The sequence below is a fragment of the Mus caroli genome, unplaced genomic scaffold, assembly GCF_978045245.1.
Source record: "Mus caroli unplaced genomic scaffold, Mus_caroli_1 scaffold_4, whole genome shotgun sequence".
Taxonomy (NCBI): Eukaryota; Metazoa; Chordata; class Mammalia; order Rodentia; family Muridae; genus Mus; species Mus caroli.
The window spans coordinates 76,754,684-76,782,324 of NW_028227259.1; the positions used below are offsets into that span (position 1 = coordinate 76,754,684).

A 27,641-nucleotide genomic window follows, 5' to 3' on the forward strand; every position below is an offset into this window, starting at 1 on the left:
TGTAGCCTTCCTCTAGCTGGGGATTCTAAGTGCACTGAACTTTCCATGGCTAACTTCACCACAACGCTCATGTCTGCCACCACTTGCCAACAGGCTTTTATCTAGAGCTAGAACTTCCAGGGATCTCTGGGAAGAGTACAATAAGCGGCTAAGGGTAAACGAACGTGACAGCTGGCGAAGTCAGCTAGCGACAGCTTGACACCTTTAGAAGAATGAGAATGCAAGTCTTTATTTTGCTGTTGAAGACCCAGTCCAGTCCAAACAAACTGCCTTCCATGCAGTCATGAAGACCACTCCTGTAGAATTAAGTCATACCTATAATTAGTAATGGGGACACTGGCTTTGGAGGCATATCTGGAGTGGTGACTGATGGGCATTGGTATTTCCAGCTCAAACAGGTCTTATCTTCTCTAGATGTCAGAAGCCGAGGTCTGGGTGTAGCCGGTCAGTTGCAAAGAGCAGCTCGGGAATGTTAAGCGGCTTCAGGAGTCTTGTGGACAGCACCATCACCTAGGACAGGAGGGGCAAGCACAGGACAGTTAGAGAAGTCAGTTACCAGGGGTAAAGGAAGGTCTCCGAGGGAGGCAAGGCATGAGTGGTGTGGAGAAAAGCAGACAGGACTCAGGGTCCCTCATCTATGACCTGGGTCCTAAGTGAGGCTCATGCTTGATCTCCTAGTCCATGGGCCTTTGGGTCCATCCGGCTGACTCTGGGCAACTCTTCCCACAGCCTGGACTGCAGCGTGAGGCTCATTTTCCTCTAGAACACCAAGAGAGCTTGTTCCAGGACTTGCCTGGGTACATGATATGCAAGGGCCAGGTGAGGGTCTGCCCAAGCAGGCACTAGGCATCTCTTGCTGACAAACTGCCTGTGGGAAATCAGGGAGGTGTTCCAGGAAGGAATTCCATAGGCCAGCATCAGAGGGTGGCATGACTGGGCTTCACCGGGCCGTGTGACATTAGACAGGTGCAGGGAGGACGCCTCCCTGTCCTCTTGCCTGCTCCCACAGTTATCCCAGGTGTAATGAAATCAGTGAAGTCATCAACTCCAAATTCAACGAGCTCATTGGTGCAAATCAGAGGCCACATTCCACCTCAAGGCTGAACAGGGCAGGGTCACAGTCAAGGAGGGAGTAGAAAAGAAACACTTAAGAATTCCAATTTATTATTTTTAAAGAGTTCCTTCTTCTTCAAGTGCAGTGCCTTTAAAACACTTATTCTGGAAAAGAGCTATCAAGAAACACATGGCTAATGCTAGCGAAGCCATATTTTTGGATGGTTAAAAAAAAAAAGTACTGAAATCTGTGCTTCTCATTTTCTTTGGAATCTAAGCAGAGTTGGTTTGAGGGCAGTGTTGAATATAGTGTCTCCTTACCACCTGAACAAGGGTTCAAGCATGTATGTTGCACCAGACCGAGTAGGTGGTGGCAATGGTGGCTTCAAGGCAAGAGCTGTCAGCCATGAGACCTCAGCTGCACTGCTGGCTGCTGGGTTCCTTCTGGAATTTTTCTTGGAGCCTCACCCTCCCACCTCATCAATCCCAGAAAAAGAGAACAGTGAGCTTGCCGCAGTGTCACCAGGATTATGTAAGTTCCCCGACTGAGAGCCCAGGAAGAGCTCCCTCCTGTAGGCCACTCTTCACTGTGATTCGCTGATAGGTTTGCAGACCTCCCTCCTTTAGAAGCATTGGGAAGTACAGAAACTTCTAGAGAAACACACATAGGTTCCTACAGTTTTAGGGGAGATTTAAAGTCTTCCAGAGATCCATAAGTATGTATTACACATCCATTACATGTATGTGTGAATGTGTGTTTATACACACACACACACACACACACACACACACACACACACAGAGTTTGCCCAGACTCTGGATGCAGACCCTTGTGAAGCAGAGGAGACCAGAATGGTAAATATACTCAAGATTCTCCTCCATTGCCATGACTTTCCAGTCCCTGCTGCGTTGCATGGTCCTCAGAGCTATGCAAAGTTAGTGGATACCTCCCCAGCTGAGGTGAGGGGCAGAAGTGAGGGCCAAGACTATCTCCAAATAAGCTTACATCTTGGTGTCAGGTTTAAAAAACGTGGTGGGGGTATGCCAGCTACAGATCCAGTTGATGTCAACACCGAGAGCAGCAGATGCAGCCCAAGGAGTCTGTCCGGCTCAGGTTCTACACTGGGCTCACAGCCATGGCCAACAGAGAGTGGGAACACAAACACCAGGCTCCTCTGATCTAAACAAGAAGGCCCATGAGGTGACAGCCTCCTGAGTTCACAGCTGAGGGCGTCTGGGGCCTGCTCTGGATCAGGTAGAAACAAACACTAGGAAACAGAGGTAGTTTATAAAGTAGGTTAGGGGGCCTGTGAGGGAGGAGAGAGAGCCCACGGAACTCTTCTAGAGTGCTGTGAGGAAGAGCACAGGTTAGACATGGCCAGCTTGAGCTGGACCCCAGCTAAGGCTGCTCACCCTGGAGTCGTTGCTCCATTACTCCGAGTCCCACTTCGCTCATCTTTAAGGCTTGACCCACACCGTCTGCCCCATGACCACTATGAGGAACATGGAGCACAAGGCGTGCTTCAGAGGGGCTTCTGTCCTTGCTCCCTTTGCTGCGTCCCTCCTTGCAGCTCTCTGCTGTCCTTAAGTGATTAGGGGCAGGTGACATAGCTGTGCTTTCCAGGCGTACATCTGTTACTCATAGGACTGCAATCCCTGCTCCCCTCTCACCGCTATTAGATAAGCCCTGCCCCAGGACAACATTCCAGGCCGGTGGAGTCTGCTTCCTGCCAGGTTCTCAACCGCTCTTTCCTCCACAGCCCTTTATGGTCAGTCCCATGTGTCAGCTAACCTCAGGTATCTGCAGCTACACCATTGGCTCTTTGGGATGTTCCTTTTTAGGCAGAGTTCTTCTCTCTCTGTGGCCTTTCAAACTACTAAGATGTCTCCGCCTCCAGCAAGCCTTCTTGGATCACCCTTCCCAGCCTCCGGCCTGAGTGTGTCTTGTAGCTGTTTGTCTTACTGCATTTCCCACTCTTCCTTTAGCGCAGTGTCTGCTATAGAGCAGGGACTGCAGCAGTGAGTTCATAAATATCTGAGCAGACGAACTGAACAGGCAGAAGAGACACAGGGCAGGAGGTGAGGGCTAATAATTTAGCCCTGGACAGTAGGAAGCTTTACATTTAGGAAGGCCTCAACAGGCGTTAGTCCGATCGATGACTGTGCACATTTACTTTATATCAGTTCAGTGACTCCTACTGTCTGAGGCTGCTCTTTAAGGCATGGTCCTGGTCACACTGAAATCTACCAGGTTTCCATTCGTAAGCAACTAAAATGTTTTTTGTTTTTTGTTTTTTTTTTAACTTTTTAAATTTCATGTGTATGAGTGTTTTGCCAGCATTCATGTAGTATGTATGTGCACCACATGTACAGTTGGTGCCCTCAGAGGCCAGAAGAGAGTGTCAGATCCCCTGGAACTGGAGTTACAGATGGCTGTGAGCTGCTTTGGGGTGCTGGGGATTGGATCTGAGTTCTGTGTAAGAGCAACACGTCCTCTTCCCTGCTGAGCCGTCTTTCCAGCCCATGGTCTCTAGTGTGCCCTATTCACTCGTTATTTATTTACCGCCCTAGCATTATGGACAAGTAGACTGCTTTAGATTATTGTTTCATTTTTATTTTTAAAGTTAATTCAAATAAGACCATGTCTGCATTATTTGGCTAAAATAATCATTCTAAAAACTTGGCTCCAAATGGGTGGAAAAAAGCTGAGAAGAGCTTAACACTGGCCTATCAGTTAAAATGTAAATGCAGCCGGCATGGAGGCTGATTTAACACTGGAGAACCCCTTCCAGAGAGCTGGCTAGCCTGTCTCAGAGATGTGGGGTCAGAGCCAGACTCCAAGGGCTGCCTCGCTCCCTGCCCACAAATGCTCCCTGCTCTCTGCACCTTCCGGTCCTCTTCACACTAGTTACCTTTCCTCTCTCTCCTCTCCTTCTGCTGTAGCTCTTGTGCTGGCTGCTGCTGCTTTCCCTGCCTGTCAGCTCAGGACTGGCTCATTCAAGTTTAAAGAATTTAACCCTGGCTCCTCAATTCCTCACTGCCTCATCTCTACCTGTCACCTGCCACGTGGGATACTCAGAAATGAGAGATTCTTTCTCAGGACACAAAGTGCAGTCTTGGATACCCCTACCTGCACTGTGCACCGCCATTGATCAGAACACTTCCCACAGGAACCACCTGTTGCTGACTGCACTGTCCCTCCCGCAGCCCTCTGTGGGGCATGCTCAGTACCTGGCTGGGGAGGCCTAGTCCTTGGAGGCCCACTGGCTGGCATTCGTCTCCCCAGACACACTGATTTGCAGGTGCCAATTTGGAGGTGATAGTTAATAGCTAGGATTTGGATATTGGGGCCTTCTGATTTCCAACACCAAGAATCAAAAAGAACAGACAGTATTCTGCTCATGGGTTAGTAAGGGCAGAAGAGAGGCTTTTGTTGTATAGATGGGCACTGCTCACACATGGTCAGGCCGGCTGTGCCTTTGACAGCCTAGGTACACCATAGCTATGGAATCTTCTCTTTCAGTGGGGTTCACACACTCTCCCAACAGCTGAGAAGGGAACTGACACACAGACTATTCTGGGAACAGCTCAGCAGCAAGGCCTGACTTCTAGGGTGTTTCTAACATGGGGAGACTAAGGTTTCCATTAGCTGCTGGCTAGGGCAGCTAGGTGGAAGGAAGGGCTATGGACCTCAGGGAATGTCACCCTAGCAGCACCCAGGCAATCTCCCTACTCTCATGAGCTTGGAGACCAAAGGGCCTGTGATGAGAAGCCATTCCTGCTTTTCCCCTGCTGCTGCGAGAATCTTCTCAGGGCCTGCTAATGCCTCAGGGAGTTTTTGCACACAGGACAAGGAGTGGTCAAGCCTGTTCCCTGAACCTCCAATACTCTGACGTGCTCTGACATGCAGATGAGTGGGTAGAGGGTCAGACTGGCAAGGCCTCTGCCACCATTCTGTCACCAGCCTTTTAGAGATGGGATTGCAGTGTCTGGGTGGCTGTTCCAATGCACGGTGCTCAGAAGAACTAGGAATGTGGCTCCTGTGTTAGAGATAGCGAAAAAGTTTGCTTCTTACTTGAAAAAAAAAAAAGTTTCACTGACAGAGCCTTAACTCTGCTGGCAGAGGGAGTGCAAAATGAAGCTAGAATTATGAGTTTTCCAGAAACTTCTCAGCTCTGACGATGATGGGTGGCAATCATGACAGAGAGGGTCATAGAAAATGACTACACTTTCCCAGATCCAAGCCTGCTCCCTAAATAGACGGCTTCCCTTCCTAGTTGGGTGTCTTGATAGAAAGAGAGATTGGGTTTCTGCATTTCACCAGTAGGCTCAGACATGCACCATCACAGACACTTTCTACCAAATTCTCTTGGAATCAATGTACCCTCTAAAACACCTGGCTTACCGAGCTCCCGCTGCACACTCAGGCCTTTGTGCTCAAGGAGCTCGCGTGGTGGAAGGGCCTATGCTGGCAAATACGGAGCAGCCAGTGAGCAGGCTTTACTGAATAGCATGGATTTGGGCGCCAGGAGAGACTCAGGAAGCATCTGGAGCAACTGGCAGGATGTCACAGAAAGAGAGAAGGCTGGTTGTGTAGATACACAGAGCATGGCGGGATCAGGAGGAAGCCACAGAGTCACTCAGGTAGGCAGGACTGGGCTAGAGTGCTAACTACCATTCTCTCTCAGTGGTTTTCTATGCAGCTGTGTGGACAGTAGTGGCTAGTGTCTTCAGTGAGGTTTTGAACCTCTGACACTCCTCTTGTCTCCCACCCCCCGCCCTCCCCGCCGAGTACCACAGGTGGGAAGAGGTCCCTGGCATCCCTCAGTGCTGCTGAGGTTTCCACAACCTCATGCAATTCAATACTTGGAGGTTTGGGGAGGCTGTCGAAGTTTTAGCAGGGAGAACTAGCTGGAGGACACAAGATGCTGGAGATTAGAGGTTTGGAGGGTTATAACCTTGCCCTGCTACTGGACCCAAACTCTCTTTACTTCCTGGTTGGCACCATTTACTGTGCAAACAAAAGGGATCTCTTTGCTTAGTGTGAGAACTGAAGTTTGCCAAGTGGTAGGTTCTTAACCATAAGGGAAAAAAAGGCCTCTTGAGGGAACTGAGTGGACTTGGTCTGGCCAAGAGGATGACTTTGGGACAGTGGCCAGAAGGAGAACATAATAGGATGACAGGATGTGGGGAGGAAAGGACAGAGAAGAGAGCAAGCCAGAACAACGAAGCCCTCACCACTCTTCCCACTGCTGTTCATCTCACCCATGACTCAGTACCTGGGTTCCTGGCTTCAGAGATGCTACAAGGTCTTTGACCATTTTGGCTTCAGCGACTGTGACGCCGCCCACCACAAAGAGGATCAACAGGGGATGGTCACTGGGATGGGGCCGGCTCACCTGCAAAACAGAACATCAAGTCAGATGCCAGCAATGGCCACTGCTTTCCTCCTGCCAGTGGGACGGAGAACCTTGAAGCAATACTGACTTATTAGCGGCCAGATGTGCTGACGCCTTGTGACTCTGTTGGCTAGGACTGCACAGCATGGCACCTTAGTACATCCTTACATAAGGCTTTATCAAAAGGAGAGCTAAGGGTGCTGGAGCCATTAAACAGGAGAGGGCTGAGCAATACCTCGCTGCTCATCTTTGAGGACTCAGAACACCTTTGTCCTTTGTCCCACAGTTATGCCTCAGCTGCCATCGTGGCCAGTTTGTGTCTCTTTCTCGCATCTCCTCCATTCCACAGGAGCAGGCACACCACCTTAGATCGCTACTGTCTGCTGTGCTTGCCCTATGTCAGCGCAGAGTTGGTGTTCTATCACTATCTGTGGAACTAACCCGGTTGGTTCTGGTGGTGGGATGGAAGTTTACAGAAATGTACAGGTATAAAGATATACTGGTCCTGCCTAGCATGATTTAGAACCAAGCACATCACCAAACTGGCCATGGCCAAGGACCTACTCTGTGTGAATACTGCAATAACTACTCGATAGATCCCTTCTGTCCTGGTTTTTTATGATTTTACCCAAGAGACAAAGAATTATTATATACTGAAATGAGAAACTGACCCAGCGATGAAGACCTGAAGAGAACAAGAAAGGGCTCCTGAAGGCAGTCTGTGTCAGCCAGCTGTCTTCCTGAGGAGTGAGCAAGGCAAGCATGGGGCAAGCTCTCTTTACAAGCAGAAGGTAGCCGTGTGGAGCAGCCCAGGGCCCAGGTAGGACCCAGCGCACATGGCATCGCCCAGGAAGGTGCTGCCGACCGCCTGAATGGCCACCAATTGCATGAATAGTCATGGGTGGGGTGAGGCCACCTAAATACTTGGGATATTTTCCAGGTCAAGGGGAAATCTGTGTGGCCTATGGGCCCTGGTGGGCCACAGCTTTGTCCTAGGACAGTGCCATGATATTCCAGTTCCCAAGTGTCTGCAGCGTCATGCTGTCTTTAGCTGCATTTAGTCTCCCCGTCATGTCCTCAGCTCCCCCTTGCTGCCCCCTGTTATGCTTTCTTAAAAGCAGTCCTATCCCTCCTGTCCCACGGCTGCTGTCTATCAAGTTCTTCCATCTTGACCTTGGCAGATCACTGTTCCACCTTCTCCTCTGACTCCTGAACATTTTGACCTAGGCAGTTTTGGTGCTGAGCATAGTATTGCACGCAGAGAGCTCAAAGTGTTACGTAGATAAGAGAGCTCAGGCAGGTGAGATGGCTTAAGAGGTAAGGGTGCTGGCCACACAATCCTGACAACCTGCCTTTGACCTCTGGAATCCACACAAAGGTGGAAGCAGACCTCCACACACATGCTGTGGCGTGTGTTCCATCCCCACACATTACAAATACACACAACAACGAATTAAATAAAAAATAGAAAGCAAATGTATAGGATGTGCAAGCTGAGAGAAGATTCCTGATTCCTTTGTTACCTTAGAGACTTTAACAAATTAATTTAAAAAAAGATTCTTTTTGAGGCAGAGTTTCCTGTGTAGCCCTGGCTGTCCTGGAACTCACTGTATAGACCAGGCTTGCCTCAAACTCTGTCTCTGCCCTGCCCTCTGAATGTTGGGATTAAAGGCGTGCATGACTACCATGTGGCTTTATTTTTAAAATACTATTTTCCTCCTTCCCTCTCCTTTTTCTAATCCACTCCACACATGTATTCCTCCTGTTCTCTCTTTATCTCTATATCCATATTTATATCTATTGCTAAATATATAACTGTAACCTTCTCCATCCATATACATTATTTGCGTGTATGATTTCAGGGCTGGCCACTTGGTGTTAGATAACAAACTGGGAAACGTTCCCCCAGGGAAGACTTTCTCTCACTCTCAGGGGTCCTGCGCTGCCTGTAGTTCTTTGCCTAGGGTTAGATTTCCCCCTTCCATGGTAGCGTGTCTATTGGTGCCACCCTGCTTAGGCAGGCATGCCGAGGAGACTTCATGGGTGTAGCCTCTCTGACACTCCTGACTTCCTGTGGCTCTCACCATCTTCTAAACTCCTCTTTCCTAGTGATCCCTGAACCTGAGGAGGAGGAGAAGGAGGAGGGGCCGGGATTGCAGGGACGGGGGTGGGGTGGGTGGGGGTGGGTGGGTAAGAGTTGTGTTGTAGATGTACCGTTTGGGGCAGGGTGCTACTTGGTCCCTTGTTCTCTGCAGTTTTCTGTAATGGTCAGAGACATCTCAGAACCACTCTCTCTAGCTTATGCATGGCTTTCTGTCTGAGTAACCAGACCCGGGAAACCTCCCAGCCTCACAAACAACTGCTGTTTCTCACTTAATCCTGGGACAGAAATACAACTGGCTCTGAAACTTTAGCATGGCACAGTGTGTTCCTCAAGACATATGCTTTCCATAAGAGAGTTTGGAATCTGAAGCACATGCTGAGGATCTTAGAAGGACACAGTAGAAGATGAAAAGGGGGAAGAGAATGAAAGGCAGCAACAACAAAGAACAATTCCCTGGGGCAAGGATAGGGTTGTGCGTGTAAAGTGCAGGGGGGGGGCTGGGGGGGGAGACTAAGGAAAGTGGGCAGGGCTGGGGGCTAAAGAGTGGGAGGGGGTTGGGGGCTAAGAAGCGGGGGTGAGTCTGGGGGAATGCTGGACTAGGCACAAATACATGGGTCCAATTAATGCATGTTGGTGTTTGCTATTTTGGTTTCGGTTTAGATTTGTGTGTTGATATCCGACTTTCTCTTCAGAGCCTGTCAGGCCAGCAGGCTGCTGGGAAGTGGAGCCGTTCTCATCCCAATCCTAAATTCCTCAAATGCAGCCGCACATGACTTCTCCCTGTCTGCGTGTTAAGTCTGCGGGGGTGACAATCTGAAGATGAAAGCTTGACCCAGCATGTTACTGCACACACGGGGTGTAGTAAAGCTGGCAGAGTCTCTGCTCTCTGTCACTTGATGAGCCCTGGAGGGCTGGGATTAACAATGTCAGCTCTGGTCAGGGAATATGGCTTTCTCCCCAGGATCTCAGTGCAGGCTCTGGGGCCTCTGCAGGCCTGGGCTCTGGGAGCATCTGCTGTCTGGTTGACTCCTATGATGCCAAGGTGAGGATCCTCCTGCTTCTAGTGTCTAGGACTTCTCAGGAATTCTGGGAATGCTACTGTGGAGTGTGCCTTTACTCAGTTTCCCTCCGTCTGGGGCTCACTTATCCTCAGAATAGGTACAGTCAGGTTCCCCATTCTCCATTAGTGATCAGTGCTTTACAGAGGCAGTAAGAGAGGCTCAGGCCTTAAGAAGAGCCCAGGCCCTGGAAATGCCCATGCTGAAAATGGCTGTCAGGAGTCACCAATATCATCGCCACTGCTCCCAAACATTTCTTTACCCAGTCATCCATTTAGCAAATATTATTGTGCAACTACTATGGGGAGGCACTGCGAAGGCATCATATGCAACCAATACCCATCACGTGAAAGCCAATGACTCTTCCTGGTCCCCATTTCCTCAGCCCTACCTAGGTTCAGAGTCATCTTTTCTCTTTCTTGCCTTATCTTGTCCCAGGCTCACCCTGGTTTCCCATCACTCAATGCTGCCAGGGCAAGTCTTACAGAACACAGAGGAATTTGTTATAATATTCCCAAACAACACTCAATGGTACTGTTCTGGTTTCTGATCTGTTGCTGTGATAAAACACTGCACAAAACCAAATTGGGAGCCGGGTGTGGTGGCGCACGCCTTTAATTCCAGCACTTGGGAGGCAAAGGCAGGCGAATTTCTGAGTTCGAGGCCAGCCTGGTCTACAGAGTGAGTTCCAGGACAGCCAGGGCTACACAGAGAAACCCTGTCTCGAAAACAAACAAACAAACAAAAAAACAAAACCAAAAAAAACACCCCAAACAAACAAAAAAACCAAACCAAATTGGGGAGGAAAGGACTTCTGTGATGGTTTGTATATGCTTGGCCCAGGGAGTGGCACTATTAGAAGGTGTGGCCCTGTTGGAGTAGGTGTGTCACTATGAGTGTAGGCTATAAGACTATAAGACCCTCATCCTAGCTGCCTGGAAGTCAGTCTTTGACCCAACCCGAGGGTCAGTGAATGGGGTCTGCAAGGGAGAGAGTGGGGATGGAGGGGGAAAAGACTCTAAGAATGGAGACAAGACAGTCTGTCTGATCAAGTCACGTCTATTGAAAGGCAACTATGGGTACATAAGCACAAGCTGGGGAGTGCAGCTGGAGACACTTAACCACAGGTCCAGGATGTGTCTGAGGAAAAACAGAATGTTATCAGAGTGTGTTCAGCTGTGGTGGACTTCTTGCAAAAACATGCTAGGACAACAAGCCTCTCATCAGAATGGAAAAGTACCAACCTGTAAGTAAATAGCCCGAGATGGCTGCAGAGATGATAGCCACTTTCTGCTAAGAGTCGGCTCCCAATAAATCTTCCACAAGCAGCCTTCAGATGAAGGTGTAGAACTCTCAGCTCCTCCTGTACCATGCCTCCCTGGATGCTGCCATTTTCCTGCCTTGATGATAATGGACTGAACCTCTGAACCTGTAAGCCAGCCCCAAATATATGTTGTCCTTTATAGAACTTGGCTTGGCCATGGTGTCTGTTCATAGCAATAAAACCCTAACTAAGACAGCCCATCATTAAGGGAAGACAAGGCAGGAACTCAAACAGGAGCAGAGTCAGAAACCATAGCAGAATGCTATATACTGGTCTGTTTTCCATGGCTTTCTCATACAGCCAGGACCATCTCCCTAGGGATGGCAGGTGCCTCCTGCACTGGGCTGGGGCCCCTCACATAAAGCATTACCAATCTGATGGGGAAAATATTTCAGTTGAGGTTCCTTCTTCCCAGGAGTCTCCAGTTTGTGACATTTTGACAGAAATGAACAAGCATGGAGAATTCTTTGTAAATTAACTAGCACAGGGAATGATTTGTTTTTGATAAAAGTTGGTAAGAAATTTCCATTTCCAGCCCTTGTTGACCTAGCTCCAGCTTCTGTGTATCTGTCGTTGTCTCTTTCTTCCCACTGGCAACTTTCGCCCCAGCTGCCTGGAATGATCATAAGCCCTCCATGCACATCTCAGTCTTTGTGCTGGCTCCTACAGCCCTGACGTCTATTGTCCAGGGGCCCCACAGAGTTCCCTGTGCTCCTCCACCCACTCCTCACATCACAGCTCTGTCTTCCTTGTAATACTCCTCAACGTACCCAGAACTGCGTAAGGCAAGCTGTGCTACAGTGGGGCAGGTGTCTATTACATTTATGTCTCCCTTACCAACAACAGTCATTGCTCCCTGTCAGACATAATATGAAGACTGCCACAGTCCAGGATTTTGCTTTTGCTGAGTAATTATACCAAAGTCCACTTCATTAGAACTCTTGGAATAGGTTTAGCTAATGTTAGATATAAATCAAACCCTACCTCACGGTATGCATCACAATTTAGAAGAATCTAAACAACGGCTATAAATGGCTGCAGAGAGCAGCCACAGACCAAGAAGCTCAAGGCTGACATATTTTCTTCTAATCGTAAATGCCATTAAGCCTGGTGGACTCCATCCAACAGCGTCTCTCTCCAAACCTTGTTTTTCTTATATAAGTAATAAGGAGTGGGTCTAGATGACCTCTAAGGTATGCTCAGCTCTCACAGCTGAAGGGTCTGACATCATCCCTCACATGAATCCCAGCACTCCCCACCTACCCCAGTGAAGCATCCTTTGCATGATGGTCATATCTACAATCCAATCATCTGCCCTTAGCTCACAGTCATTAGCATATGGCTCTGCTGTACAATCTGCTTGTGGAATGAGATGTTGGGTCCAACTCATCATTCCAAGACAGATGAGGCTCCATGAGCACTTGTTGGCTATCAAGGAGAACCAAAAGCTATGGCTGGACATTCAATCATGCATTCCCTAGTATGACTTGAGCACCTGCAATATGCTCGTCTGCAGAGCACAGAGGCTAGCACCAACTGCTGCTTCCTAGATGGCTTTCCAGTTTTTGGTCCTAATCCTTCTGCATTGCTGTCTTTAGGGTCCCTAGACATCCTTTTGCCCTTGAAATAAACAAGCCTTTCTTTGATTAAGTTGCTGCAATTTGCTGGAATCCTACCACACAGCTTTGACTGCTTCTAAGGCCCTGTGTGAGTGTCATTTCTTCATGTGGGCTTTTTCCAGTTTCCAGGCCACAAGGCTGTCACATCAACTCAGACACAGAGCCCAGAGGCAGGCACTGGGGCTTGAATCTTTGTCATGAGTCTTTTTCCAATTAAGCATGGCCACATAAGAAATGGAACAGTCACAGCAACACAAACTTTTAAAGCACACAGAGAAGGAGGGAGAAGGGCCCTGTGCCATCTCACTAGACAAAGCCCACCCTCTTCACACCGACGCCAGCAGAGAAAACATCTTGACAGATCATGTTCTTTAGTCAAAACAAGCTGAGGGTCAAACACATGGAGTAGATATAAAGTGTGTTAGTCTCAGGAGACTCGAAGCCTAGCCACAGATTTCTGAAATGCACTCCCCAAGTGCTGCCTATTAGACATGCTAGTTTTAAATGAAATTTCCATCTCAGTGAGAGGGGAGAGTCTGTCGATTGAGTCATTAGGTCACTATCAAGTCTTTGTCAGAGCACCTCAAGGTGCTGTGGGAGTGCAGTAGGGAGCTGGGCTGTTCTATCCAGCTTAAGCCCACAGTGCTCTTCCTAGCTCAGTGGACCTCTCTAACTGGGTTGTCTGTCCCAGGAGGAGGACAGCCTTAGTGGCTAGTCACAAGTCCTCTGGCTGAGAGGTGATTGGGCTGCCTTAAACGTCCTCCTTAGATAACAGGGCTTGCTTGCTCTCCTTAGCTTCTAATCCAGGAAATCATTTTTTTAATAGATTATTTTTAACAACTACCAAGAGGCATTCATTTATTCCATTACAGCCTTCCTAGTATCACCGATTTTGAACTTGGGTCAGAAGTGTAAATGATTTCAGTGTCTTCTAAGAGGAAAAGAAACCTAGGTTGAATTAGTGTTGCCCTTAGTGCCCTGAAAAGTCAGATGATGTGGATTTATTTGGGTACAGAATGCATTTTTCAATAGTGGCCATGATGATACACACTTCCTGCTCCTCACACTCTTGGTCCCTTTTCAAGAGGAAGGGCATGTGTTTTATTCCTGTGGAGGGGACTGCCTTGACATGTGGAGTGCCATGCCTGTCCCCTGGCTGCCCCTCTTAGAGCACGGGCACCATGCAGAGGAGCTGAGGACCTGGACCACAGGCCCCTGAGTTCGCAGCTCAGTGACATCGAGGAAGGGCTAGGGTGGCAGATTCTGCCATGTGGAGCTCTGGTCAGAGTACAACCTTCTGAGAAGGTTGAATGGTCAACCTTCTGAGAAGGTTGAAGGAAGAATGAATGGTTAGCACTCTTCCGAGCCAGTGGTTCAGGATGGCTGCTTACTTGATACTGGACAACCAGAACCAGTGGAAACCAAAGACGTCTGTGGCTTCTGATTTGTAGAGCAGAGCCCTGTGAAGAACATGCTTCCATAGATTTGTGTCCATACTATGACACAATGACGTTATGACTCCAGGAAGTCAAGACCCTGCTGCCAGAAGCTCCCTTCCCATGAAGAGTCTGTCAGACTCAGAGAGTATCAGACAGATAAGAGCCACTTAAAAAACAAACAAACAAACAAACAAAAACAACAACAAAAAAAAACCAACTCTTTCAGCCAATAGAAATATATGAACACAAGTAAAACTGGGCTGAGGGGCCATGTCCAAGAGTCTGCAGGGTGGTCAGCCCTTGCCACAGCACTCTCGCTGTCTCCTGGAGTGTGGCAGTGGTGCAGAAGAGCTCTGGGACAGTCAGGACCTTAGGCATCCTGGGTTCGGCCTGTGTCCAGCGTGGCCACGGCTTGCATATCTTGCTGGCTCTTCACAGTTTGCTCAAAGAGAGATAAGTTCTGTCACTAAGCCTGTGGAGATCAATGAATCGGGCTGACAGTGGAGAAGCATGGGGACTGGAAAAGAACATCAGAGCCCATGACCATGACTCCAGAGACAGGCCAGGTCACCCAACTGCTTGTCTTTTGGCAAGTGTGAACTTTGAGAAATTTGCAGTTTTGTGGCTTCTGCAGGCAGTGTGTCTAGTCTTTTCTTTGTCTTCATATTAAAAACACACTTCTATCATTTTTTCTTTTTGTTCTTCTACTTGATTTTACTATTTTCAGTTTTTTGTTTGTTTGTTTGTTTGTTTGTTTGAGACAGGGTCTTACAGTGTAGCCTAGGCTGGCCTGAAGTTCATTTTATAGCCCAGGTTGGCCTTGAACTCACAATCTCCTTACCTTTATCCCCCAATGCTAGGATTACAAGTGCACACTACCACACTTGACTCCTTCCTTCCTCTTATTTCTCAAAGATAGGTTCTTGCTAGTAGGCCAGGCTAGCTCCAAACCCATGCTTGTCCAGCCTTACCTGTGTATACACCCAAATGTCAGCTTTGTTTAGGCTATAACAATACCGAATATGGCTCTCTCCTGGTGCTGGGTGCTGAGCATGCCCTTATACATCTCACAGCAGTTCCACTATCACCCCACTTTACAGATGAGAAAATGGAGGCACAGAGGGCCTGAGTGGTTCTTGTACAGTCTGACTGCAGGTTTGGGGCTCTGGTCTCTACTGCCTCCATTGCTCACAGAGCCTAGAAGGGAACTCATAGAACATGTCCTAGATGGGGGCATGGCAGGGGCAGGGGAGGAATACAGATAGGAGCGCCACTAGAGGATGAGGGCAGCAGATGAGGCTCACTGGAGTTGACCAATAGCACCGCTCACTTGTGAACATTCTGAATGAAGCCTCAGGCTTAAGGGTCAGGCAGCAGCTCTTCCTTATCTGAGGCTTTGTGTCCCACAGTTTCAGTTATTCACAGTATGAGGACAAACTTCTAGAAACCAATCTTTTTAAGTTTTAGGTTGCAAATGGTTCCGAGAAGCATGACAAAATCTTGCCCTGCTCTCTTCTCCTGCCTGGGAAGGAAGAGTCCCAATACTGCACATGGACTCCTCTTTTGTCACGGAGGCCACCTGGGTTATCACCCGACCTTGGCAGCATCAAAGCGTTGTGTTCAAGCACCCCTTAATTTACTTGATTATGCTCCCAAAGTGTAAATTATGTCCTGAAAGCTGGGTGCTGGCAAATCTGATAAGCCAAAGAAAAGCTGTAAAGTGCTTCCCTTAAGTGGGAAGATGAAAGTTCTTGACTTGATGAGGAAATATATAATTGTCTGTGGAGGTTGCTCAGGTATACATTAAGAACAAGTCTTCAGCCAGTGAAGTGTAAGGAAGGGAAAGGGAACAACGTCGTGCTTGCAAAGTGCACACACTGTGACCCGAGCATCCGCCATTTGCTTAGCAAAAACGGAATTGCATTTGTGTGTCTGGGGTCAAAACATCAGCATGCACAGGGTGTGTGCCTATGGCTCCAGGTCTTCCATGGGAGTCGTGGAAGGGGTTCCCTACATTCAGTGGGACTAGTGGAGTTGGAAAGAGAAACCAATGGTTTCAAGCTACACTGAATGAGCTTTGTAGCCTCAATTTTCTGATCACCTCCCTCCCCTTGCACCTGCTGTATGCAGAGTCAAGTGCTGAGGATTCAGAAGAGAAAACCTCTCTCTCTCTCTCTCTCTCTCTCTCTCTCTCACACACACACACACACACACACACACACACACACACACACACACACACACGTGCCCCCAGGCTCTAGGCATGGTGTTCACAGTCTTTTCTGTCAGATCTATAGTGAGAAAAGTGTCCAAGTCATGCATGTGTAGATATGAGAGGTGGGGCTGTGCTGTTTAATCTAACTAGATGTACTGAGTTCTAGCCTAGTCTGTTCCTTATGCAGTGCTTATTATAGCATTTAACTGTCTTGACCTACCAATACGCATTGTGTTATGTTGTCTATTTAGAAAAACATTGCTCTGAGCCAGGCGTGGTGGTGCACACTTTTAATCCCAGCACTTGGGAGGCAGAGGCAGGTGGATTTCTGAGTTTGAGGCCAGCCTGGTCTACAGAGTGAGTTCCAGGACAGCCAGGACTACACAGAGAAATCCTGTCTCGAAAAACAAACAAACAAACAAACAAACAAACAGAAAAACACTACTCTGAAAGACATCAGCTTGGAGGAAGACAACTAAGGCACATAGTTATAAAAAACAACTTATAAATACAGCCACAGCGTGTGTACAAAAGATACAGAGCCCGGAGGGAGACACACAGGACCAGAACCACCCTTTTCAGAATTCTTTCTGCTATTGGCTATGTGGCTCACACCATGCTTCCTGCGCTGTGACTGTAGCACTGACTCTCTGTGTATTTCTTGCCATGTCTCCAATCTACTCTCATCTTCTACATCATTGGCAGATTGCCTCTGGGTCACGCCAAGTCAACAGGAAATCATCTCTGAGTGTAGAGAAAGCACTCACCAGGGGCAGAGCAGCATCTGCCTTCTAATACAAGTTAGAATTTGAGAGTGGATCCACTTATGCAGCAGTAGTCAGCTACTGACTACTAAGGAGGGAAGGACTCCTCATGGGAATCCTTTATGTCATCAAGTTCTGCCTCTTTGTTCCTTTCTGGCTCAGTTAACAAGTGAGGCGAGAAAGTAGGGAACAGATTCCAGAGCGCAGGACAGGAAGGGCAGCGAGTGGCCAGAGCCAGGAGTAGTAAGTGCCCCCGAGGATTCAGAGCGATGACTTAATGTGTAGCAGTGATACATCTGCCAATACACGAGTTCACTCTTCCCATGAGACCTGGGTCCAGGTCCCAGAAAAGCAGTCTGAGGGACAGCAGGTCCCCCGAGCCCTGTGTGATCTCACTCACATCAGAGGCTCCATGACCAACTCATGAACTAGCTGCACCTTTTTCATGAGCTGCATCGATTCAGGAAAGGGAAGGTAGCTGAGTTATCCCTAAGAATACCAGCATTAACAAGACAGACCATTTAACCTCCAAGAGCACACGAGGCAGCTATGGGCCAGGGAATGCTGTGGTCAGGCCAGTTGTCTGGAGCGGGGATGACTACAGGGCACACGCCAGAGTTGCCATTTACTGAGTGCTCTTTGGAAAGAATGAGATGGAATCCAAGGCTGTTGGAAATTTGCATTCACTGCTTAGCCATGGGGGGAGCCTCAGTTTCCTCACTGGGTGTGATGGGGATAAGGGTGGGATCTATCTGCTGAGCATGGCCAGGAGCGTGGATGAAGCATGCTGGCTGACTGCTCCCTGGGGACTGTCATCACAACCGTGGGTGGGAAGCCTGGACACTGTTCGCATCAGCTGTGAGTCAATCTGCATCCCACCACCTCCTTCTCTCTCAACAGGCGCTGGGGCAGAATGGAAGTCCTTCTGTCCAGCTTTGCCTTTCACAAAGTGGTGTTTTGAGATGTTATGGCAACTGGAAGAACACAATTCTCCCTCTAACCACTCCTAGGAGCCTTCGCTCTGAGGTCAGCTGGGTGATGAACAGGAGTCCCAACAATGCCCCATTTTCAACACTGACCCAGCAGGGGTCCAAGGTCCATAGGCAAGGCCACAGAGGAGGTGATGGCTGAACACAGGAAGAGAGGGGGTAATACTAACATTTACAGGGGTAACTTTCAAGTATGGCAGCTCTTGATTTGTGGGACAGTAACAGAAAATATACCTGGGGGTCAAGTGATAGAAAATGTACCTAGGGGTCAAGAGAAGACTAACATCGTAAGACAGTCCATGGTTACCACGGGGTGTCCAAGCTTGTAGAAGAAGTACTTAAGTGCAGAGCATTGGAAACCATGGCCATCCCAGAAGTTATGCTGTTTTTTTCCCTCCCCTCCCGTCCCCTCCCCTCCCCTCCAGTCCCTTCCCCTTCCCTCCCCTCCCCTCCCCTCTTCCTTCCATCCTTTGCAAATGGCCACAAGGAAGAGCTATTCAGGACAGAGGGGAAGAGAATGATCCAACAACTCTGGACTTAGACTCAGCACAGGAGCCCTGGACATATTAGGAAGCTGAGTTGCATTGCTTTATTAAGAAAAAGAAAGAAAGAGAAGAGGCAGAGATAGAAAATGAGCAGCCAGGGATTGCATTAGAAGCTGCTGGTATTGGGGAATATCAGAACCAAGGGTCGAGGGCCACTCCAGCCAATTTACTGCTCCGTTTCCAATCTGATGTCTGGCGTCTGTCCTCTCTGGTTTTTGGAATAGGCCAGTTTTCCTGGAATATGCTTTTATTGAACTCCAAAAGGCTGGATCTTTTATGCAGATTTACTCACTATTTCAAAGACTCTTTGAAGTTGGCAAAACATTCTGTTATTTCCGAGAGTTATTACCGCTGAAATATGGGCATAGCCTGGGAGGTCAGTCTGCAATCTTGTTTAGATCCTTTTAAATTTAGAAAGTTTACAGTGGCTTAAAAATAGATCACATTTGTGTACTTTCTCCTGCTTTCATCCCTACTTCAAGGGTTGCTCAGTCATTCTGACCCACTCCAGACGTGAGGCAGAGAAATCCAAGGAGTCTGCTGGACTATAAGAAAAAGCATCTCCGAATAAGTCTTGGGATGATACTAGGAGTACCCAGAGCTGCTCACTCTCTTACAGAGTAAGTTCTAGTGAGCAGTAAGTAGTGTATAGGCTCATGTGGGTCACAAACCATCTTGAGTGTCAACGGTTCCCAGTGGTGCTCTTGAGGGGCCTTGTGAGCTCACTGAGGGTAAATGTGTTGTTAGGGAAGGATCATAAGACTCAGGGCCAAAGAGGCTGTAGGAGGCTGTGAGCTCAGGCTGCACACCACCAGAAAAGATTGTCTTGATTGTATTCCACTGTCTCCCAGCAGGGCTAAGCAAAGGGACCAGCTCCGCAAAGGAACATGTGACACTCAGGATGACCCTTTTACGGGACCTTACCTTCATGAACACAGCATGACCCTGTCATGGGCGCTTACCTTCATGAACATGCTGAATCCAGTTTTCAGGAGATCAGTGAGGCCTGAGGATATATGTTCAATGTCAACAGGATCTGACTTCTCAGGATTAAATATTTCCTCCACAACCTGCTTCAACAGCGGCTTATAGGATGCCTGGAAAGACAGAACACTGTGCTGTGAGGAAATGCACTCGTTTGCTGTGTCTGGAGACAGTTTTATGGACATCTGAGGAAGTTAAGCCATTTTAGTTTGATACTGAGCAATGGCTATGATTTGTATGTGCAAGATTATGGAAAAGATTAGAGTATGGAAAAATAACTTAAAAACAAGCAATCTTGAGACTTAAAAATATTTTTATTAATTTTTTGAGATTTTCATACAATGTGTTTTGATCATATTTACCCTAACTCCCCCCTTAACTTCTTTCACATCTGCCCCTAACTCCTTCCTTCCCTAGCCTTTTTTTAAAGGATGCTTTTTAGTCCTTTAAAAGGATACTTCAGATCTTTTAAACATTGTTCGACACCACATGGATTCCAGCTTGTACTTCTTCATTGCTCTAGTGCAGCCCTGCCTCTCTACTTTCTTCTTCAGCCAAATGTCCCTCACCAGAGCTATGGTCACAGTAGGAACAAATGCTCAATCTAGATTTCAAGTGGCAATTTTATGTAGGAAGGATGGTAGGAAACAAAGTCTTGTCGTTTGATATAAACAAGAAGATGGTCTCTAAACATTCTAAGACTCATCCCCTCCACTAGGAATGTGAGTGTTTATTTGCAGTGACTGTCAACATCCAAGCCCATCCCTCCTTCCCCTACAGAGCTCAGCTCCATGTATGACTATGTCAGAAAAGGAAGCTAAGGTGACAGAAGGAATCTGACCAGGTGGAGGTGGGAACAGGGTCACAGAGCACCATAGGCATCTCTGTCCAATAAGGGTGATGTTAGATTACGACAGCTCTGCTTTGCTGCATGGCGCTGGGCACTTTTCTTTTCTGTGACCTAAATACCCTGCAGACCCATATTTAGGTCTGTCTGGAGGCGGCTGTCTTACTGACCTCTTTCCTGAGTTCTTGCTAGAAAGTTCTCCCTGAGCCTTCTTTTCCCAGACTGGGCCACCTTCCTCCCTGACTCATGGTTGTTTCTGCTGCCCAAACTCATCTGGCAGTGCATGTGGGGTGTTCAGTGCAGAGGCACACATGGCATCTCCCCTCCCACTGTCACACTGTCTGGTCCATATCACTCCAGGGAAGCCAGGTTCTAGCAGGGCACTGCTGAGAGGCAGCTCATCTTGAGCTCTATGTAGCTCTTCCCATGGGTAAACACAAGGTGCTGTAGCCATGGTTACAGATATGTCAGTGTGCTGACCTCATCTCTAGCTTGTTTTTGCTTTTCTTAGAGAAAACCTAAGTTACCTTTCCATATTCTAAGTCCCTTAAAATATTTCAGATATGCAGCAGTGTATAGACTATCAACATCATGTCTCACCACACATCTGGGAGGGCTATGTTTGCTCAGTGGAGGACTCCAGTTTCTTGATTATGTTCATGCATGGAAATCCATTCAGAAAGAGCCATTTGTTATTTGAAGTAAGAAAAGATTAGACACCACTGTCTTAGTCACTGTTCCATTACTGTGAAGAAATACCATGACCATGATAACGCTTATAAAAAGGTATTTAGTTGGGAATTGCTTACAGTCTAAGAGGTTTAGTCCATTATTATCATGGTAGAGAGCATGGTAGCATGCAAGTTGACTTGGTAGCTGAGAGGTCTACATCTGCATCTACAAGCAGCATGATCACACACACACATACACACACACACACACCCCAAAGGCACACCTACTAATCCCTGTCGGTAGGGAGTATTACACTCCTCCTTAATGATCAAGCATTCAGATCTATGAGCCTATGGCGGCCATTCCTATCCAAACCACTCAAGTGCCCATGGCAGGGAGTGTTCTAAGTGAGGAACACTATTCCTCTATAGGGAGGAATGTTGGGAACGTGACAGGGCTAAAAACAGGGTGCAGCCTGGCATGTGAGTGAACAGTGTGAGGTGAGAAACGTGTGTGATGGGCTGGCCATTATAGAAAGTGGCAGGGAGAACATGACAGTGTGTAGCTGGTGAGTATAGAAAAGCAGGCTGTGATATACACACCTATCTCCAGCAGCTACTGAAGGGCGGGCGCCAGGCTAGGGAGAGGAAGGTGAACTTTTGTGCTTGTTGCTTTCTGTTTTTCTAAAGCAAACCATTAATACAAACAGATCTTTTTTTGCTCGCTGAAAGTTAATAAATTATTCATGCATGGAAATGAGACTAGGGGGAAGCGCACGAAAATGCTAACCCTGGGCGCAGGAAGAAACAGGGATTTGTTTTCTTTCCTTTCCACATTTTCCAAATTAATAAATTTGACATAATGATCCAATAAACATCTTAAGTAAATTTAAAAAGGCCTTCACTTTATAGACGAGTAAGTGGTCTGGAGAGCTTGCTCATCCACCATCAGGGATTTCTGGATATTTCCTCTCTAGGATGCTGAATCTTTAAAGCCCTTCCCTCAGGAGAGTCCATTGGCCAACACTCAACTACCTCATCAGCGCTGTCATCTGAAAGGACACTACTTCTTCCTCAGTGAGGGGATTAGATGTGTCTTCTTTTGCTGTGACAAGAAGCAACTCCTGGGAGGAAAGGTTGGCTCTGGTGATCCAGTCCACCGTGCAGGGCAGAGAGGCATGTGGGACTGAGAAGTCAGTGAGAATCAGGGACAGCACCTGGGAGCCCTCGGCTGGCTTCCCCCTCCCCCACACTACTCCACCTGGGACTTTGGGCCACAGGACTGTGCCACCAGCATTCAGGTGGGTCTTCCCGACTACCTAGCTAATCTTCTCTAGAAAAGCCCTCACGGACGCAGCCATAGGTTGCCTCACGAATGCAGAGTGCTTATTAATCCAACCAAGCTGACTGTCGTATTTTATCATTATATAGTAGACTCAGTTTTCAGCCAAGCATGCTATCAACTGATCCTTCTCCTGGTTGCTATACAACTGTGGGCATCTATACTTCCACTACTGGGCAATGAGCCAGAAGCAGAAGGATGAGGTGGGGCTTCCAGAACATGCCTTTTAAAAGGGAAGGCTCCTTCTTTTGATTCCTCTGTTGTGCTGCATAGAACACGGAAGCAATGCCTGGAGCTGCAGCAGCTATCTTGGAAGACAAGGGTATTCCTAAGGCCATAGAGCAGAGACAGGAAAAGCTGTGGTGAGGCCTACAGAGCTGTGACAACCACGGCACAGCTTAGCAAGGACCACTCACAAGGAAAATAACCTTGTATGTTTAAGCCACCAGCTTCCAGATCACTGCTACTTGCAATAGAATGAAATGGTGATAGAAAGCATGAGAGAATACAAGACAGAAAGGCCATTGCTTCCTTTGAAGAGCTAATATGTATTTGTTTGCTTGGTTTATATAAAACTGGCTCATTTAAAGGAACTTCACCCAGAGCAACTGAGAAATACATACAAGCTGCGAGGGAGGGAGGGAAGAGGAGAGGAGAGGAGAGGAGAAGGAGAAGGAGAAGGAGAAGGAGAAGGAGAAGGAGAAGGAGAAGGAGAAGGAGAAGGAGAAGGAGAAGGAGAAGGAGAAGGAGAAGGAGAAGGAGAAGGAGAAGGAGAAGGAGAAGGAGAAGGAGAAGGAGAAAAGGAGAAGGAGAGGAGAAAGAAACTCAGTAAGGTCCTAGCATGGGTGTGGGGATTGGTAGGAGGCTGAGAGGATTTTGGGAGAGGATGATGCTCATGGGTGGATCTGTCTCTCCATCCTTTCCCCTCCCTCTTTTCTCCTTGGTCTCCTTCCTGCTGTGCTATGAGGCTGAGCACTAGCTCTGCTTGCCAGCTGGGCTGGGATCCCTTGGAGCAGAGGCTTGATGGCACCATATTCATTCTTGAGGCTTTGTGACTACTCTGTGTTACAGGGGAAGGTAAATCTCGTTTATTTAGGGCAAGGAGTCGGCAATTATTTAGAGTGTGGAAATAAACCATGATTGAAAGTGCAAGACAGCACACAAATCCAGAAGGATCACGTGTCTTTCCCTACTGTCTGACACACTCTTGGAACATGAATCTCATGTGCTTTTTGGCTGCAACCATTCTACTTTCATATGATAATGCTTTGGACTCAGCGTGTCATTTGAGAGATGTGACTTGTGGCTGAGGTAACGATGTGTCTTTTTATCCTCCTGGATGTAGTAGTGTGAGGCTGGCCTGTGACTCTGTCAGCTTAGTCTGTGTGGCTCTGCTACAGGGGTGATGGAAGGGGATGGTACGGCAGGAGGAACCAGCAGGGACTTGCTCTACCTTGGGGCTCTGCTACTTTCTCCCATTTTAGGCTGACTTCCAGACGTTTGTTGTGAGATCCAACATATTATCTTTCCAGTATAAGCCACTTAGAATGCTCTTCTTTTTTCTATTTTTATTTATAACCAAACCTAGTAAACAATAGAAGCATCGATTATTTAAAAAATATTAGTTCATAAGCATTGCTATATAAATAACAGATAGGAGAACTCCCAAATTGCTTATCTAAAGCACAAAAGAACTAAGGCCTGTTCTGCGCTGACTGTTTCGGGTAGAAAGCAGCACTTGGACCTCCCCTCCCTGGAAAGCTTATCACAAGTCTCCCAGCGTGGGCTCTGCTGATGAGAACCTGCTGAGTTCAGGCCCCTGGAGTGAGCAGCTTTGGCTGTCATAGAACTTTGTACTTTGTGAGGCAGCATGTGCTTCTCAGGCAAGGGGCAGCAGAAGGTGACAGGTGGGGCTTCTCTGGAGTGCCACCATGTCTTTCTTTGGGTCACACAGAGTTACAGAGTAGAGCACTGTGCAGGCTGCTTCAGTATTAAGCAGGTCTCCACTTCTGTCATTTATGCTTTGTTCCCAGGATAGGGTGTTTGGCAATCTCCTCACTCTGAGACCTCACAGTGAGAGTCTGGTATCCCAGGGCGTTGCAGCCCTGTACTGGAGACAGTACTGCAGCCTCATCTGAGGACAGGTCAAAGAAAAGGGGGCAGGATGTGCAGAAAGACGTTACTGCCACACATGAGAATGTATGGCTTTCACCCACAATTTACAGACCAGGGTTGGTCACGGTTCCAGTTACCTGCAGCGGAATCTAGACCAGGTGCTCTCGCGTGATCTCAGCAGGTAAAGGCAATAGGAGGGTGGGTTCAGGAACCCGCAGCCCTGTCAGCCATGGACACACGAGGACTGAGATGAAGTAGTAACTCCACTCTTTCTTCACGCCTGTGTGGGCAGAGGTTACTAAACCCTGTGTGCCCTCTGCATAGGAATTGGACTTTTGCTTAACTTTCCAGCTCTGTTTCCCTGGCAACCTGATAAAGAAAGAATGCCAAACTAGGAGACAGGCAAGACTACTAATGGCAGAAATGACCCCTGCAAGGTGCACTGCTCTACACTGGGAGAACTACAAATATTTGATAGACAGCTAGAGCTTTGGGCTTCTCCAAGTCTGACAATTCCTGAATAATAATTGGGAGTGTCCCTTTGAGGAGTGCTGGGGCTGTGGAGTTATGACTGAGAAAATAGCCCCTTACAGGTTGTGAGGTTTCCAAGCCAAGGGAAATCTCAGCACCAAGCCAAACAGCTCCCAGATCACTGTGTGGACGGCACCATGCCTCACAGTGCTCTAAGGACTGTCCCAGGGAAGGGAGGTGACTGCTGCTCCACTGACTGTCTTCTGGTTCTGAGCAGGCTGCCACCACACGACCAGCCTTGATGCTAGGCACAGCACTGATGTTATGACTAGGGCCCTATGAAGATGCCGTCATTTATAAAGATACCAGATGGAAAAAAGTACATTGAGGTCAGAATAATGTCTGGTATATGAGGTATATATATACCTATATATATCTGCCTTTATACCAATTGGGGAGTAAAAACTAAAAATAATAAAAAATTAAAAAATGAGTATCAATAATAAAATATAAATAGATAAAATACATAAAATATAAATATAATAAAATTGAGTATAAAAACTTGGAATCAGTTTTCCCCAATGGATCTCCCCTCTCCCAGCAAGCATCAATTGTAAATAGCTTCTTGGTTAGGGATGGGACTTTGTGTTCACTGCAGTATGTTTTCAAGGACAAATTAGGCTTAAAAATACCATACTCAAAGAAAGTATAAAAAACAAAATACTTGTATGTATCCCTTATAAGTTCAGTGTAGAGATAAGGTGTGATTGTGTCTGCAAGCCTGAGCAGAACTCCTGAGGAAGGGACCAGGTGCACAGTGATTTCTGATATTAGTTAGGTATCTGTTGCCAAGGAGACCTGATCTGGTGCCCAGTCCCTTCCCATTTAGGGGGACTTCGCCCTGCTGGCCAGTGTGTGGAGCAGAAGCCCTGGGTCCTGCTTCTTTCTACACAGGGTTCATGCACCAACATCTTAGGAAAATGGCTCACAGAGGGTGTTCAGCTTGCTTCAATCCAACATTGCCTAGGGAAACATCCGTTTGAAACAATGGTGGCTTTATGTGGTGATTCTACGCCTCCTTTATTTTGCTTTTTGTAATACTATGATTTTTTCCCCTCCTTTTATCTCCTTAAAGGAAAATGTTTGAAGTGTTTCAATTTATCTCTTAATCTGTCTATCCATCCATCATTCCCTTCATCCAGAAGCAAACTGTTTCTTAAAACATTGAATAAAATTTTTTCAACATCAATATGAAGAAATGGCTTACTAAAGAATTTCCTGGAAAGCACACCACAGTTAGAAGTCTCTTTGGGACAATATCAAGTTCTTTGGGCCTTAGTTTAGTTCTGTCCTGTGCTATTTTTTTCTCCCCAAAAGGTAGTTGAGCAGATCTGGAGTTGGGTTGTTATTTATACAATTAGGAGGGAGAACGGAGGTTGACTAAGAATGTGGAGCTGTTGGCCAGAGCTAGGGAGTGCTGACAAAGGAGATGGGGCTCAGAGACTGCTCAGAGAGCCTTGTTTCCCCAGGCTGAGATGAACTGAGCCTCCTTGGGCACAGAGGTTCCAGATACTCTTGTTCAGCCACCAGGGGCATGGAGGAAGGCCCACATCTGGGCTTCATCGACTCCATCGACTGTCTTAGAGACTCATGCAATGACCACTGTCATCATTCTGGAGGGCAGAGGACACTTGACAGGAAAGGCCTGTGAGCTCCTTGCCCCTGAGACACTGCAAATGTTCTCCTGATGCTGCAGCTGAGGTAGGAGGCACATCAAGCACAGTGCCATGGTAGGAGGAACCTAGGAAAGGTACAGTGAGAAATGGGAGGGTTTGACGACCTGGGGTCCAGGCACCTGGAAGGCCTGGTGGTCTACAGCGACAACCCTGAACCCTAAGTCTCCACACAAGCAAATGCTAGCACTGAACTTCCTCAAGGCTCATGGTCCTGTCCTCAGGAGGCTGATGTCAGAGGTCTATGACTACAGAGCCAGTGTGTTCTTTAGGTAGAGTAGATAGTCTTTAGCCAGATAGATAGTGTCATAGGCCCATGCTACTTTTAGGAGCCCATGAAAAAGGCCTTAGTGTTATTTGGTAACAGCAGGAAAAAAGAGCTTACAGCTCAGAGTAATGTTTTGACCTCAAAATGTCGCTTTTCTGGGTGGCTCTTTACTTTTCTTGATGTTGTTACCACAAGTCCCCACACAGTAAGTCTGAGGCTATCACAAGAAGTGGACTGGTATTAATTCTACATATTCTTAGGGCATCTTTGTGAGACAGTGTCCTTCTTACAGAGGATGAATTGGCCACAGAGAGGTGAAGTGACTTGCCCAACAACATACAGCAAGAGGCTGTGATCCCAGGTTCTAATATCTACCAAGCTGCCTGTCTGTGTACTCAGAATGGGAAAGTGCAAGGAATACCATGAGCAGGAGAGGCTGCTTCTGGTCACATGCTATATTCTTCCAGTCAGGAGCCTCCCTGTCCCTTAGCAGTAGCCTCCTTGTCCCCATTTCCTATACTGTCCTGATGAGATAAGTCCTGGCTCCTGGGGACTTCTGGATGTCCAGTCCAGATCTTATTCCTCTGCTTCTTCCAGAGCTTTGATCACTTCTTTAACAACTCATGTTCACTTCTCATGAGCCACTGCTGAGCTAAGAGAAGTGGATAAAGGTAAAGAAAGAGGTGTTTCCAATGCCAGCT

General features: G+C 47.5%; 1 protein-coding gene across 1 annotated transcript in view; it reads right to left on the reverse strand.

Moving 5' to 3' along the window:
- Positions 1 to 203: 203 nt before the first annotated feature.
- The window catches only part of Scfd2 (sec1 family domain containing 2), a 323,120-nt gene continuing 295,682 nt past the window's right edge, over positions 204 to 27,641 (reverse strand). Inside the window, exons 7-9 of the mRNA XM_021162778.2 lie at positions 19,472 to 19,606; positions 6,333 to 6,452; positions 204 to 510 (exon numbers count right to left, since the gene is read on the reverse strand). Of these exons, the coding sequence (XP_021018437.1) occupies positions 418 to 510; positions 6,333 to 6,452; positions 19,472 to 19,606 (348 nt within the window). The 3' untranslated portion in view covers positions 204 to 417. The remainder of the gene's footprint in view (positions 511 to 6,332; positions 6,453 to 19,471; positions 19,607 to 27,641) is intronic.